This window comes from Nerophis lumbriciformis, linkage group LG24, assembly GCF_033978685.3.
Source record: "Nerophis lumbriciformis linkage group LG24, RoL_Nlum_v2.1, whole genome shotgun sequence".
In the NCBI taxonomy this organism is placed as follows: domain Eukaryota; kingdom Metazoa; phylum Chordata; class Actinopteri; order Syngnathiformes; family Syngnathidae; genus Nerophis; species Nerophis lumbriciformis.
The window spans coordinates 38,914,999-38,931,626 of NC_084571.2; the positions used below are offsets into that span (position 1 = coordinate 38,914,999).

Sequence of the window (16,628 nt, forward strand, 5' to 3'; positions counted from 1 at the left end):
CGCTGCACTAAAGGGAATGTCAAAAAAACAGTCAGATAGGTCAGTCAAACTTTAATAATATATTAAAAACCAGCGTTCTAACAACTCTGTTCACTCCCAAAATGTACGCAAATGTGCAATCACAAACATAGTAAAATTCAAAATAGTGCAGAGCAACAGCAACATAATGTTGCTCGAACGTTAATGTCACAACACACAAAATAAACATAGCGCTCACTTTCTGAAGTTATTCTTCATTCGTAAATCCTTCGTCTTCGGTGTCCGAAGTGAAAAGTTGGGCAAATTTACGATCCAAAATGGCCGGTTCCGTCTCGTCGAAGTCATCGGAGTCAGTGTCACTGTTATCCAGCAGTTCTGTGAATCCTGCCTTCCGGAAAGCTCGGACCACAGTTGTGACCGAAATATCTGCCCAGGCATTTACGATCCACTGGCAGATGTTGGCGTCGTCTGGCGCTGCCTCCCTGTCTTAGTGAATGTGTGTTCGCCTTCTGTCATCCATTGTTCCCACGCAGTTAGCAGTCTAGCTTCGAATGCCCTGTTGACACCAATATCTAGCGGCTGGAGGTCTTTTGTCAATCCACCCGGAATGACGGCGAGTATTGAATTAAGCGCGTAAGCGTGTCTCTTAAAGTGATGTTATGAGCTAGCAAATATAACAACTACACTACCCAGCATGCAACGATAGTTACGAGCATGCGCGGTAGCCCTGAGAAGCGTTGTTGTATGCTGGGAGTTAGAATGTGGTTATGAGCACGCTGTGAGTAAACGTTGAGAACTCAGTTAACACGCCTCGTCTGCATTATTTATAATTAGACAGACAACACACTTAATAGGAGCCATTTTGGGGTCTTTACATAAACACACAAATGGAAATGAAACGTCACATATCCCAGCATGCACCGCGCGCTTCTTCTTCTTCCGGGGGCGGGTGGTTGCTTACAGTACAAGAAGTAGCGCTTCCTGTTCTATGGGGGCGGGTGCTTACCTTGGCGGTTGCTTGCGTAGAAGAAGAAGCGCTTCCTGCTCTACCGGGAAAAAAGATGGCGGCTGTTTACCGAAGTTGCGAGAACGAAACTTTATGAAAATGAATCTTAATATTTATCCATATATAAAGCACACCGGGTTAAAAGCCGCACTGTCAGCTTTTGAGTAAATTTGTGGTTTTTAGGTGCGGCTAATGGTGCGGAAAATACGGTAATCACAATATTTTAATCAAAAAACTAGAACGATATGGCATCAGAGGGTTGGTCTTAAACTGGATAAGAAGTTATCTAATGAACAGGAAACAATACGTGAAGCTAGGCGAACACACCTCTACAACGCTAAATATATCCTGTGGTGTACCTCAGGGATCAATACTAGGACCTCAATTATTCAATCTATATATAACTGACATTTGTAAAGTTACAAAAGATTTAAAGTTAGTATTATTTGCGGATGATACAACAGCGTTTTGTTCAGGAGAGAACACACAGAAGATGACATGGCACCCCAAACCATCACCCAACCATGCAAATTTTGCATTTCCTTTGGAAATCGAGGTCCCAGAGTCTGGAGGAAGACAGGAGAGGCACAGGATCCACGTTGCCTGAAGTCTAGTGTAAAGTTTCCACCATCAGTGATGGTTTGGGGTGCCATGTCATCTGCTGGTGTCGGTCCACTCTGTTTCCTGAGATCCAGGGTCAACGCAGCCGTCTACCAGCAAGTTTTAGAGCACTTCATGCTTCCTGCTGCTGACCTGCTCTATGGAGATGGAGATTTCAAGTTCCAACAGGACTTGGCGCCTGCACACAGCGCAAAATCTACCCGTGCCTGGTTTACGGACCATGGTATTTCTGTTCTAAATTGGCCCGCCAACTCCCCTGACCTTAGCCCCATAGAAAATCTGTGGGGTATTGTGAAAAGGAAGATGCAGAATGCCAGACCCAAAAACGCAGAAGAGTTGAAGGCCACTATCAGAGCAACCTGGGCTCTCATAACACCTGAGCAGTGCCAGAAGCTCATCGACTCCATGCCACGCCGCATTAACGCAGTAATTGAGGCAAAAGGAGCTCCAACCAAGTATTGAGTATTGTACATGCTCATATTTTTCATTTTCATACTTTTCAGTTGGCCAACATTTCTAAAAATCCCTTTTTTGTATTAGCCTTAAGTAATATTCTAATTTTGTGACACACGGAATTTTGGATTTTCATTTGTTGCCACTTCAAATCATCAAAATTAAATGAAATAAACATTTGAATGCATCAGTCTGTGTGCAATGAATAAATATAATGTACAAGTTACACCTTTTGAATGCAATTACTGAAATAAATCAAGTTTTTCAAAATATTCTAATTTACTGGCTTTTACCTGTATGTACAGAAGAAATTAACAAATTAAAAAGATGATTTGACAAAAACAGACTATCGTTGAATCTCAGTAAAACTAAAATAATGCTATTTGGTAACAGTCGAAGAGAAAGTCAAACACAAATACAAATAGACGGAATAGAAATTGAAAGAGTAAATGAAACCAAATTTCCTGGTATAATGATTGATGATAAATTGAACTGGAAATCTCACGTAAAAAATATACGACATAAAGTAGCAAGAAACACGTCAATAATGAATAAAGCAAAACATGTTCTAGACCAAAAATCACTTCATATTCTCTACTGCTCACTAGTGTTACCATATCTGAGTTACTGTGCAGAAATATGGGGAAATAATTACAAAAGTACATTTCATTCATTAACGGTGTTACAAAAAAGATCAGTTATAATAATACATCATGTTGGATATAGAGAACACACAAATCCTTTATTTATTGAATCAAAGATACTGAAATTCTACGACATAGTGAATTTGCAAACAGCTAAAAGGATACACAAAGCAAACTATAACCTGCTACCCAAGAATATACAACAATTCTTCTCAACAAAAAGAGGAGAAATATAATCTTAGGGAGAAATGTAATTTAAAACATTTGTATGCACGTACAACACTTAAGACCTTCAGTATATCAGTATGTGGAATTAAATGATGGAATGGATTAAGCAAAGCAATCAAACAATGTACTAATATGATCCACTTCAAGAAACTCTTCAAACTTAAAGTGTTTACAAAGTACAAAGAAGAAGAACCATGATAAACATTATGAATGTATTTAACTCATCCATTCTTTCATTCTTTCACTCACAAAATAATCTTACTTATCTCAACACCTACTCAGTGGCCTAGTGGTTAGAGTGTCCGCCCTGAGATCGGTAGGTTGTGAGTTCAAATCCCGGCCGAGTCATACCAAAGACTATAAAAATGGGACCCATTACCTCCCTGCTTGGCACTCAGCATCAAGGGTTGGAATTGGGGGTTAAATCACCAAAAATGATTCCCGGGCGCGGCCACCGCTGCTGCCCACTGCTCCCCTCACCTCCCAGGGGGTGATCAAGGGTGATGGGTCAAATGCAGAGAATAATCTCGCCACACCTAGTGTGTGTGTGTGACAATCATTGGTACTTTAACTTTTAACTTTAACATATGAAATGTAACTTATAATTATAACTTTTATTGTGACTACTTATGGAGTATATTGTGAATAAATTGAGGACAGGAAGTGAACAAAAGTTTTAGCAACTGTTATGTAGAAGAAAAGGGGTAGGATTAAATAAGCTCTGCTTCTTCCTACTCCTTTTCGAACATGTTGAAAAGAGAAACTGGAGATTGTGATGTATCATGTTGTATGCTTGCATGTTTGAAATAAACTCAAACTCAACTCAACTCAAAATGTTGGGATGTGATCAAAGCTCTACATGTCGTATTACTTTTGACCTTCCTGGTGTGGACTAATGGGCCACTTGTCATTGGGAAGTGTTGCAGGACTACATTTGTTGGCAGGGTGGGTGAAGCAAAGTCTAGTAAATCTGTTTATTGGTAAATGTAGGAATTTGCTATTACATACCTGCCAACTACTCCGGTTTTCCCGTAATTAGTACGGTTTTCATCAACCTATTCCGGGTTACGGTTGCAGTGATAAAAAATACGGTTTTTCATTAATTTAAAAAAAATGCGCGATTTATAGCACCGCTGCCAAGCACGAGGCACCAGTTGCCATTGTTTCCAAACGAGCGAACGATCACGGAATCAGCCGGAGAAAAATCGCAAACGAGTCTTAAACCGAAAAGAAAACCGCAGTCATTCCGTGAAGAATATTCAAAAGCCTATCCGGGAATAATTATCCGTTCCAAAAAGGGTGAAAACTACGCAAATTGCACCTTGTGCAGACACGATTTTTCGATCGGACACGGAGGAATTAGCGATGTAAAAGACCACGTTGGGACAAAAGAACACAAGTCTAATGCCGTTGCTAGCGATACAAGTGGATTTTAGCCACAAAAAGGTAATGACACCAATGTTATCTATTGGAATTGTTTAGTACTGTTATACTGTTAAAAGTGTTTATACTATTTATGCTTTCAAGTCCAAGTTGAAGAAATCTTGTTAAATGTTGACAGCATAACTACCAAAATACAGAAGTATGTCCTTAATATTTTTGCAGTGCTATTTCTGTTGAAAAGTTCAAATGATTACATTAGAGATGTGATGTGCCACTTTTCAAGTGTCTGATGGCTTCAATTAATTTTCATTAATTTTTCATATTTTGAATTCTTTTGAAAGGCTTACAAAAAAACGACATTTGAATTGTAATTCCATGCTATTGACAGGACTATTAATTTTAATGAAGTTAGCTTACCATGTTTACAGTATGATAATTGTGATAGAAATGTGAATTTTAGGCACAGAATATTTTTTACAATTGATCAAGGCAGTAGATTATACAAGCTTGGACAGAAAGTTAATAATGACACCACTTTTTTTTTTTTATGGAATTGTTTAGTACTGTTTTACCATTTGTTTACTGTAAAAAGTGTTTATACTTTCAATGAACAAATTGAAGTCTTGTGAAAGGTTGACAGGATAACTGGCATTAACTGTCAAAATAATTTCAAACTATTGAAGTTAGCTTACAGAATAAACATGTCAATCAACCCATATGATTTTTGCTGTAATATTTTTGTTTTGAAAAGTCACTGTGACTGATAGAAAAGTGATGGTTTTAGCAACATTTTAACCTGTCTGAATGCTAATAATCATTTTGCGTCGGGGGGCGAAGCCTGAACCCCCCACCAGGACTTTGTCCTGGACCTACTCGGGGCCTGCGGCCCCTGGACCCTGGCTACTAGGTTTTTCTGATTTCAAAAGTTGGCAGGTATGCTGCTTACCTAAGCCTGTGTTTTTCAACCACTTTTAGACACCGTCTGGTGTGCCGTGGGAAATTATGTCATTTCACCTATTTGGGTTAAGGCAGGGGTCGGCAACCCGCGGCTCCGGAGCCGCATGCGGCTCTTTGATCACTCTGATGCGGCTCAGCAGCTTACTTGCTGAACCCCCCAATTTTCCCGTGAGACTTCCGGATTTCAGTGCCTCTCGCAGAAAACTCCCGGGGTTAATATTCACCGATTTTCACCTTTGAGGCTACAATAAGGGCGTGCCATGATGGTACAATATTTGGCGCCCTCTACAATCTGTATTAACAGCGTGCCAGCCCAACACTTGTTATACAATACACATCTTTTGCTTGCACACGTATGTGACAGCAAGGCATACTTGGTCAACAGCCACACAGGTTACACTGACGGTGACCATATAAAACAACTTTAACACTCTTACTAATAATGTGCCACACTTTGAACCAAAACCAAACAAGAATGACAAACACATTTCGGGAGAACATCTGCACCTTAACACAACATAAACACAACAGAACAAACACCCAGAATCCCATGCAGCCCTGACTCTTCTGGGCTACATTATACACTCCTGCTACCGCCTAAACAAACACTGTGTGTTTGTGGACACGGATAAGGTTAGGTGGGATTTACCCTTAGTGTAAACAGGGCCTAAACTTGACTTTTTGCCCCAAATTCTTTCATCCATGGACGTAAAGACATTGATGGAGGGTCGGCAACCCGCGGCTCCAGAGCCGCATGCGGCTCTTTGCTCACTCTGATGCGGCTCAGCTGCACACTTGCCTACCCTCCCAATTTTCCCGGGAGAGCCTCTCGCATATAACTACTTCGATTTTCACCCTAACAATAATAACAAGGGCGTGTCATGATGAAACAGCATTCGGCGTCCTCTAGAACCTGTACAAACATAATGTCGGCCCTGTCTTTTGTTGTATGAATTTACTACTTGTACGCTTAAGCGACAGCAAGGCATAGTTGGTCAACAGCCACACAGGTTACACTGATGATGGTCATATAAAACAACTTTAACACTCTTACTAATAATGCGCCACACTTTGAACCAAAACCAAACAAGAATGACAAACACATTTCGGGAGAACATCTGCACCTTAACACAACATAAACACAACAGAACAAACACCCAGAATCCCATGCAGCCCTGACTCTTCCGGGCTACATTATACACTCCTGCTACCGCCTAAACAAACACTGTGTGTTTGTGGACACGGATAAGGTTAGGTGGGATTTACCCTTAGTGTAAACAGGGCCTAAACTTGACTTTTTGCCCCAAATTCTTTCATCCATGGACGTAAAGACATTGATGGAGGGTCGGCAACCCGCGGCTCCAGATCTTTGCTCACTCTGATGCGGCTCAGCTGCACACTTGCCTACCCTCCCAATTTTCCCGGGAGAGCCTCTCGCATAAAACTACTTCGATTTTCACCCTAACAATAATAACAAGGGCGTGTCATGATGATACAGCATTCGGCGTCCTCTACAACCTGTACAAACATAATGTCGGCCCTGTCTTTTGTTGTATGAATTTACTACTTGTACGCTTAAGCGACAGCAAGGCATAGTTGGTCAACAGCCACACAGGTTACACTGACGGTGGTCATATAAAACAACTTTAACACTCTTACTAATAATGCGCCACACTTTGAACCAAAACCAAACAAGAATGACAAACACATTTCGGGAGAACATCTGCACCTTAACACAACATAAACACAACAGAACAAACACCCAGAATCCCATGCAGCCCTGACTCTTCCGGGCTACATTATACACCCCTGCTACCACCAAACCCCGCCCCCACTCCAACCCTGCTCCCTCACACATCAACCCCTCCCGCCCCCCCCTCTCTCTGTGCGTCTGCATGGGATTCTGGGTATTTGTCCTGTTGTGTTTATGTTGTGTTACGGTGCAGATGTTCTCCCGAAATGTGTTTGTCATTCTTGTTTGGTGTGGGTTCACAGTGTGGCGCATTATTAGTAACAGTGTTAAAGTTTTTTTTTTTTTTATACCGCCACCGTCAGTGTAAGTTGTGTGGTTGTTGACCAAGTATGCCTTGCTGTTGCCCACGTGTGTTAAGCGAGGCCTCATACAACGTGTGGCTGATCAAGCACGCTGACAGTAGTGTGTGCTATATGCTGTACCATCACGGCACGCATGACGCTGACAAGCGCCATTCAATTAAAACCCGCGTGCCGCACCAGCATTCAAATTCCACATAAAGGTGTGGGCAGCGTGTCTGAGACCCCTGGTTATACATAGCACAAAGAAAAAAAAACAACTTCGTATGCAGTGTTATTTAATTTAAAATTTCCCCAAAAAAATTTGGCTCCCATTGTTTTCTTTAATTTGTGAAACTGGTCAAAATGGCTCTTTGACTGGTAAAGGTTGCCGACCCCTGGGTTAAGGGATGCCGTCAAGCTGAAGAAGGAGTCCTATCGGGTTCTTTTGGCTCATAGGACTCCTGAGGCAGCGGACAGGTACCGACAGGCCAAGCGGTGTGCGGCTTCAGCGGTTGCGGAGGCAAAAACTCGGACATGGGAGGAGTTCGGGGAAGCCATGGAAAACGACTTCCGGACGGCTTCGAAGCGATTCTGGACCACCATCCGCCGCCTCAGGAAGGGGAAGCAGTGCACTACCAACACCGTGTATGGCGGGGATGGTGTTCTGCTGACCTCCACTGCGGATGTTGTGGATCGGTGGAGGGAATACTTCGAAGACCTCCTCAATCCCACCAACACGTCTTCCTATGAGGAAGCAGTGCCTGGGGAATCTGTGGTGGGCTCTTCTATTTCTGGGGCTGAGGTTGCTGAGGTAGTTAAAAAGCTCCTCGGTGACAAGGTGGATGAGATCCACCCGGAGTTCCTTAAGGCTCTGGATGCTGTGGGGCTGTCTTGGTTGACAAGACTCTGCAGCATCGCGTGGACATCGGGGGCGGTACCTCTGGATTGGCAGACCAGGGTGGTGGTTCCTCTCTTTAAGAAGGGGAACCGGAGGGTGTGTTCTAACTATCGTGGGATCACACTCCTCAGCCTTCCCGGTAAGGTCTATTCAGGTGTACTGGAGAGGAGGCTACGCCGGATAGTTGAACCTCGGATTCAGGAGGAACAGTGTGGTTTTCGTCCTGGTCGTGGAACTGTGGACCAGCTCTATACTCTCGACAGGGTCCTTGAGGGTGCATGAGAGTTTGCCCAACCAGTCTACCGTATTTTCCGCACTATAAGGCGCACCGGATTATTAGCCGCACCTTCAATGAATTACATATTTCATAACTTTGTCCACCAATAAGCCGCCCCGGATTATAAGCCGCGCCTACGCTGCGCTAAAGGGAATGTCAAAAAAACAGTCAGATAGTTCAGTCAAACTTTAATAATATATTGAAAACCAGCGTTCTAACAACTCTGTCCCAAAATGTACGCAAATGTGCAATCACAAACATAGTAAAATTCAAAATGGTGTAGAGCAATAGCAACATAATGTTGCTCGAACGTTAATGTCACAACACACAAAATAAACATAGCGCTCACCTTCTGAAGTTATTCTTCATTCGTAAATCCTTCGAATTCTTCGTCTTCGGTGTCCGAATTGAAAAGTTGCGCAAGCGTGGTATCCAAAATGGCCGGTTCCGTCTCGTCGAAGTCATCGGAGTCAGTGTCGCTGTTGTTCTGTGAATCCTGCCTTCCGGAAAGCTCGGACCACAGTTGTGACCGAAATATCTGCCCAGGCATTTACGATCCACTGGCAAATGTTGGCGTATGTCGTCCGGCGCTGTCTGCCCGTCTTAGTGAAGGTGTGTTCGCCTTCGGAGCTGCGTGAAAAAAGCCACCCGGCCTCTTCGCGTAAACTTCCCTTAACCACTCGCTCATCTTTTCTTCATCCATCCATCCCTTCGAGTTAGCTTTTATGATGACGCCGGCTGGAAAGGTCTCTTTTGGCAAGGTCTTCCTTTTGAATATCACCATGGGTGGAAGTTAGCATGGCAAGCTAGAACCACAGTGAAGGATGACTTCTCATTCCCTGTGGTGCGAATATTCACCGTACGTGCTCCCGTTCCACAGTGCGGTTACAGGAATATCAGTTGCTGTGAAATACGGTAGTAATCCGTGTGCGGATGGAGAGATTGCGTCTTTTTATGAACCGGATCGCTTAGTAGGAGCCATTTTGTGGTCTTTACAGATGTAAACAGGAAATGAAACGTACGGTGATATCCGCGCGTTTTTTCTTCTTCTTCCGGGGGCGGGTGGTTGCTTACAGTAGAAGAAGAAGCGCTTCCTGTTCTATGGGGGCGGGTGCTTTCCTTGGCGGTTGCTTGCGTAGAAGAAGAAGCGCTTCCTGTTCTACCGGGAAAAAAGATGGCGGCTGTTTACCAAAGTTGCGAGATCGAAACTTTATGAAAATGAATCGTAATAAAGCGCACCGGATTATAAGGCGCACTGTCAGCTTTTGAGAAAATGTGTGGTTTTTAGGTGCGCCTTATAGTGCGGAAAATACGGTACATGTGTTTTGTGGACTTGGAGAAGGCATTCGACCGTGTCCCTCGGGAAGTCCTGTGGGGAGTGCTCAGAGAGTATGGGGTATCGGACTGTCTGATTTTGGCGGTCCGCTCCCTGTATGATCAGTGCCAGAGCTTGGTCCGCATTGCCGGCAGTAAGTCGGACACGTTTCCAGTGAGGGTTGGACTCCGCCAAGGCTGCCCTTTGTCACCCATTCTGTTCATAACTTTTATGGACAGAATTTCTAGGCGCAGTCAAGGCGTTGAGGGGATCTGGTTTGGTGGCTGCAGGATTAGGTCTCTGCTTTTTGCAGATGATGTGGTCCTGATGGCTTCATCTGGCCAGGATCTTCAGCTCTCGCTGGATCGGTTCGCAGCCGAGTGTGAAGCGACTGGGATGAGAATCAGCACCTCCAAGTCCGAGTCCATGGTTCTCGCCCGGAAAAGGGTGGAGTGCCATCTCCGGGTTGGGGAGGAGACCCTGCCCCAAGTGGAGGAGTTCAAGTACCTCGGAGTCTTGTTCACGAGTGGGGGAAGAGTGGATGGTGAGATCGACAGGCGGATCGGTGCGGCATTTTCAGTAATGCGGACGCTGTATCGATCCGTTGTGGTGAAGAAGGAGCTGAGCCGGAATGCAAAGCTCTCAATTTACCGGTCGATCTACGTTCCCATCCTCACCTATGGTCATGAGCTTTGGGTTATGACCGAAAGGACAAGATCACGGGTACAAGCGGCCGAAATGAGTTTCCTCCGCCGGGTGGCGGGGCTCTCCCTTAGAGATAGGGTGAGAAGCTCTGTCATCCGGGGGGAGCTCAAAGTAAAGCCGCTGCTCCTCCACATGGAGAGGAGCCAGATGAGGTGGTTCGGGCATCTGGTCAGGATGCCACCCAATCGCCTCCCTAGGGAGGTGTTTAGAGCACGTCCGACCGGTAGGAGGCCACGGGGAAGACCCAGGACACGCTGGGAAGACTATCTCTCTCGGCTGGCCTGGGAACGCCTCGGGATCCCCCGGGAGGAGCTGGACGAAGTGGCTGGGGAGAGGGAAGTCTGGGCTTCCCTGCTTAGGCTGCTGCCCCCGCGACCCGACCACGGATAAGCGGAAGAAAATGGATGGATGGATGGATGGATGATGGAGTTTTACATTGTTTTTTTTCACTAAATAAGCGTTTCATCACTTTAAAACAAACTATTCATTTGGAATAAGAAACAGTTCAATTAATTCCCACATTAATGAAAATGTGCGCCCGATAATAAAGGATCTGATGGAATCTCTCTGTGAGGTGTCTCATTTTACATGACTTTATTCACAATAAATACATGGATTGGCGTTTACTAATCGATTCTACAATCTTCAATGGATCTAAAAATGTATTATCCCCCCACCTCTACCAGTAATATATTAATACTAATTATTAGTGTGACTCAACAGGTAATCTAATCTAGATTGGTAATGCCTGCGTTGACATGTTGCCAACTGTACAGGAAGAAGAGGAAACAGACATTGGCAGTTACAAGCTTTGCAGAGGCTTTGCAGCTTTGATCAGCTGCTTCCACCAACACTCCTTTGTGCACACACACACACACACACATCTCACACTCTCATTAATCAAAGTCAACTTTCTGTGCAAAGCCGAATCAGAGACACGCTAGGAGAGCAAACGCAACAAAGGCTGTATCAGCTTTATGCACACACTGGCCAGGTCCGAGTCAGGACCTCTGCACCCTCAGCTGCATGGGATCAAAGTCTTGTTTCTTCTGATGCTTTCTCACCTTTTTTTTCCTCTTTTGTCTATGAAGAAATGGCCCATTTGTGGTGGGAAAAACTTGGCTCCTCCGCCCACACAGCAAGAACTGCTATTGACAGGGTACCTACACACGCACACACACACACACACGTTCTGGATGTGTTACCTTCTTGAGACCTCTGAATAATGCCTACCTCTTTAGGACCAGCCTTTCTAGATTTCTAAGGATGTGTATTTACAACATTAATAATATATACATACTATGCAAATATAAAAAAGCTTGTTGTGAAATATGAGTTGGAATTTCACAAGAAAAAGGTCACAATTTCACAAGAAAAACTTTTGGCAGTATTATAATAAAAGTCGTAATTTTACTCAACGCAAGTCAAAACATTTGTGCGATATTATGATAAAAGTTGGAATTTTACTCAATAAGTCACAATTTTACAAGAAAAACTGAACATTTGTGCAGTATTATGATCCAAGTTGGAATTTTACTCTAACAGTCACAGTTTTCCAAGAAAAGCTTAACATTTTGGCAATTTTATGAAGAGTCGTAATTTTACTCGACAAGTCACAATTTGTATAAGAAAACTTTAAAATTTTGGCAATATTATAATAATAATCGGAATTTTACTCGGCAAAATTATGACAAAAGTCATAATTTTACTAAAAAAATGTCACTATTTTAAAAGAACAGCAAAAACGTTGGCAATATTGTGATAAAAGTCAAAATTATGTATGACAAATGTCACCATTTTGCAAAAAATTGCAATATCACAGAAACAGAATATGAGAAATTGTTCCCAATTTTATAAGAAAAAAGTCGACACATTGTGAGAAAAAGACTGCTTTTAATAATAATAATAATTGAGATTGGGACCTCTCTCATTGAGAAGTCTTTTCTCAAATCAGGAGCAATGTGGTCATCAAAACAATCTGGGTCAGACACACACACACACACACACTCTTGTATGTGTTACCTTCTTGAGACCTGAGAAAAATGCCTCCCTCTTTAGGACCACCCTTTCTAGATATATAAAGATGTGTATTTACAACATTAATAATATATACATACTATGCAAATATAAAAAAAAGCTTGTTGTGAAAAAAAGAGTTGGAATTTCACAAGAAAAAGGTCACAATTTCACAAGAAAAACTTCGAATTTTGGCAGTATTAGAATAAAAATGGTCATTTTACTCAACACAAGTCAAAACATTTGTGCAATGTTATGATAAAAGTTGGAATTTTACTCAATAACAGTCACAGTTTTACAAGAAAAGCTTAACATTTTGGCAATTTTATGAAGAGTCGTAATTTTACTCGACGAGTCACAATTTTTATAAGAAAACTTTAAAATGTTGGCAATATTATAATAATAATCGGAATTTTACTCGGCAAAATTATGACGAAAGTCATAATTTTACTAAAAAAAAGTCACTATTTTACAAGAACAGCAAAAACTTTGGCAATATTGTGATAAAAGTCAAAATTATGTATGACAAATGTCACCATTTTGCAAAAAATTGCAATATTACAGAAACAGAATATGAGAAATTGTTCCCAATTTTATAAGAAAAAAGTCGACACATTGTGAGAAAAAGACTGCTTTTAATAATAATAATAATTGAGATTGGGACCTCTCTCATTGAGAAGTCTTTTCTCAAATCAGGAGCAATGTGGTCATCAAAACAATCTGGGTCAGACACACACACACACACGCACACACACACACACACACACACACACACACACACACACACACACACACACACACACACACACACACACACACACACACACTCTTGTATTTGTTACCTTCTTGAGACCTGAGAAAAATGCCTCCCTCTTTAGGACCACCCTTTCTAGATATATAAAGATGTGTATTTACAACATTAATAATATATACATACTATGCAAATATAAAAAAAAGCTTGTTGTGAAAAAAAGAGTTGGAATTTCACAAGAAAAAGGTCACAATTTCACAAGAAAAACTTCGAATTTTGGCAGTATTAGAATAAAAATTGTCATTTTACTCAACACAAGTCAAAACATTTGTGCAATGTTATGATAAAAGTTGGAATTTTACTCAATAACAGTCGCAGTTTTACAAGAAAAGCTTAACATTTTGGCAATTTTATGAAGAGTCGTAATTTTACTCGACGAGTCACAATTTTTATAAGAAAACTTTAAAATGTTGGCAATATTATAATAATCGAAATTTTACTAAAAAAATGTCACTATTTTACAAGAACAGCAAAAACATTGGCAATATTGTGATAAAAGTAAAAATTATATATGAAAAATGTCACCATTTTGCATTAAAAGTAATAATTTTACTAAAAAAAAAATTGCAATATTACAGAAACAGAATATGAGAAATTGTTCCCAATTTTGTAAGAAAAAAGTCGACACATTGTGAGGAAAAGACTGCTTTTAGTTCATTTTTTATTTTTTGTTTGTAATTGTTTTTTATCTTCATTTACTTCAAGTTATTACAGTATGTCTCTATATACATATTTATTCTAAAGGGGGCGCATTTCAATTTCTTACACACACTTGTTATTTCATATGTTGACAAAGGGGGAGTACTTTTAAAAGCGACACACAGTCAATTTGAAAAATCCCTCCTTTTTGGGACCACCCTCTTTTTGATAGATGTCACCAGCAGGGGGTGCAAATGAGACATTGTCTATTAGATGCAATGTTATTGGGACCATGATTTATGTCATCTCTTGTTCACACCTCCTCATATGGAAGATACTTTTCCTTCTTTGTGTCTCAAGAAGGGCAGAAATACAAGAACACACACACACGTTCTTGTATTGTTACATTCTTGAGACCTCTGAAAAATGCCTACCTCTTTAAGACCACCCTTTCTAGATATATAAAGATGTGTATTTACAACATTATGAATTTCACAAGAAAAAGGTCACAATTTCACAAGAAATACTTTTGGCAGTATTATAATAAAAGTCGTAATTTTACTCAACGCAAGTCAAAACATTTGTGCGATATTATGATAAAAGTTGGAATTTTACTCAATAAGTCACAATTTTACAAGAAAAACTGAACATTCGTGCAGTATTATGATCCAAGTTGGAATTTGACTCTAACAGTTTTCCAAGAAAAGCTTAACATTTTGGCAATTTTATGAAGAGTCGTAATTTTACTCAACAATTCACAATTTTTATAAGAAAACTTTAAAATGTTGGCAATATTATAATAATAATCTAAATTTTACTCGGCAAAATTATGACAAAAGTCATAATTTTACTAAAAAAAAGTCACTATTTTACAAGAACAGCAAAAACTTTGGCAATATTGTGATAAAAGTCAAAATTATGTATGACAAATGTCACCATTTTGCAAAAAAATGCAAAATTACAGAAACAGAAAGAATATGAGAAATTGTTCCCAATTTTATAAGAAAGAAGTCGACACATTGTGAGAAAAAGACTGCTTTTAATAATAATAATAATTGAGATTGGGACCTCTCTCATTGAGAAGTCTTTTCTCAAATCAGGAGCAATGTGGTCATCAAAACAATCTGGGTCAGACACACACACACTCACACACACACACACACACACACTCTTGTATTTGTTACCTTCTTGAGACCTGAGAAAAATGCCTACCTCTTTAGGACCAGCCTTTCTAGATATATAAAGATGTGTATTTACAACATTAATAATATATACATACTATGCAAATATAAAAAAAAGCTTGTTGTGAAAAAAAGAGTTGGAATTTCACAAGAAAAAGGTCACAATTTCACAAGAAAAACTTCGAATTTTGGCAGTTTTAGAATAAAAATGGTCATTTTACTCAACACAAGTCAAAACATTTGTGCAATGTTATGATAAAAGTTGGAATTTTACTCAATAACAGTCGCAGTTTTACAAGAAAAGCTTAACATTTTGGCAATTTTATGAAGAGTCGTAATTTTACTCGACAAGTCACAATTTTTACAAGAAAACTTTAAAATGTTGGCAATATTATAATAATAATCGAAATTTTACTCGGCAAAATTATGACAAAAGTCATAATTTTACTAAAAAAATGTCACTATTTTAAAAGAACAGCAAAAACGCTGGCAATATTGTGATAAAAGTCAAAATTATGTATGACAAATGTCACCATTTTGCAAAAAATTGCAATATTACAGAAACAGAATATGAGAAATTGTTCCCAATTTTATAAGAAAAAAGTCGACACATTGTGAGGAAAAGACTGTTTTTAGTTCATTTTTTATTTGTAATTGTTTTTTAATCTTCATTATTTACTATACGTTATTACAGCATGTCTCTATATACATATTTATTCTAAAGGGGGCGCATTTCAATTTCTTACACACACTTGTTATTTCATATGTTGACAAAGGGGGAGCACTTTTAAAAGCGACAGTCAATTTGAAAAATCCCTCCTTTTTGGGACCACCCTCTTTTTGATAGATGTCACCACCAGACATTGTCTATTAGATGCTATTCAGATGTTATTAATGGGGAATTTTTAATAAATGTTTTCAGGATTACCATGGCAACAGTTTACTAATAGTGAGACATGATTGGCGAGTAGCTAAGGAAGTGAGACATTTGGGCTCATTAGAATTTTAGAAGAGACCACAATTGAAAGAAGAGGCACACCGATAGTTTAAAGATATGTTTGTCATGAATGAATTGTCTTGAAAGAAACATTTCAGTCTTGATGCCAGTGTCTACTCTTGACACATAATGTGTGTTTGCAGACATGAAGATGGCACCGTGCGCTTCTGGGACGCGTCCGGGGTGGCCCTCACGCCGGTGTACAAAATAGGAACGGCCAACGTCTTCCACACCGACTGCGACCCCAGCGACGACCCTAGCAACGACCCCGACATGCAGCAGGAAGAAGAATGGCCTCCCTTCAAGAAGGTGAGGATGGAGCAGACAATGATTGAGAGTGGAGATGTCGGCAGGCCGATAAATGCTTTAAAATGTAATATCGGAAATTATCGGTATCGTTTTTTTTATTATCGGTATCGTTTTTTTTATATATTTTTTTTTTATTAAATCAACATAAAAACACAAGATACACTTACAATTAGTG

At 40.5% G+C, this 16,628-nt stretch overlaps 1 protein-coding gene across 2 annotated transcripts in view; it reads left to right on the forward strand.

Annotated features, from left to right (window-relative positions):
- The window catches only part of llgl1 (LLGL scribble cell polarity complex component 1), a 180,894-nt gene that overhangs the window by 119,579 nt on the left and 44,687 nt on the right, over positions 1-16,628 (forward strand). For both annotated transcript variants that reach the window (XM_061982062.1, XM_061982064.1), the window contains 2 exons: positions 11,592-11,659; positions 16,288-16,453. In XM_061982062.1, coding sequence (XP_061838046.1) covers positions 11,592-11,659; positions 16,288-16,453 — 234 coding nt within the window. The remainder of the gene's footprint in view (positions 1-11,591; positions 11,660-16,287; positions 16,454-16,628) is intronic.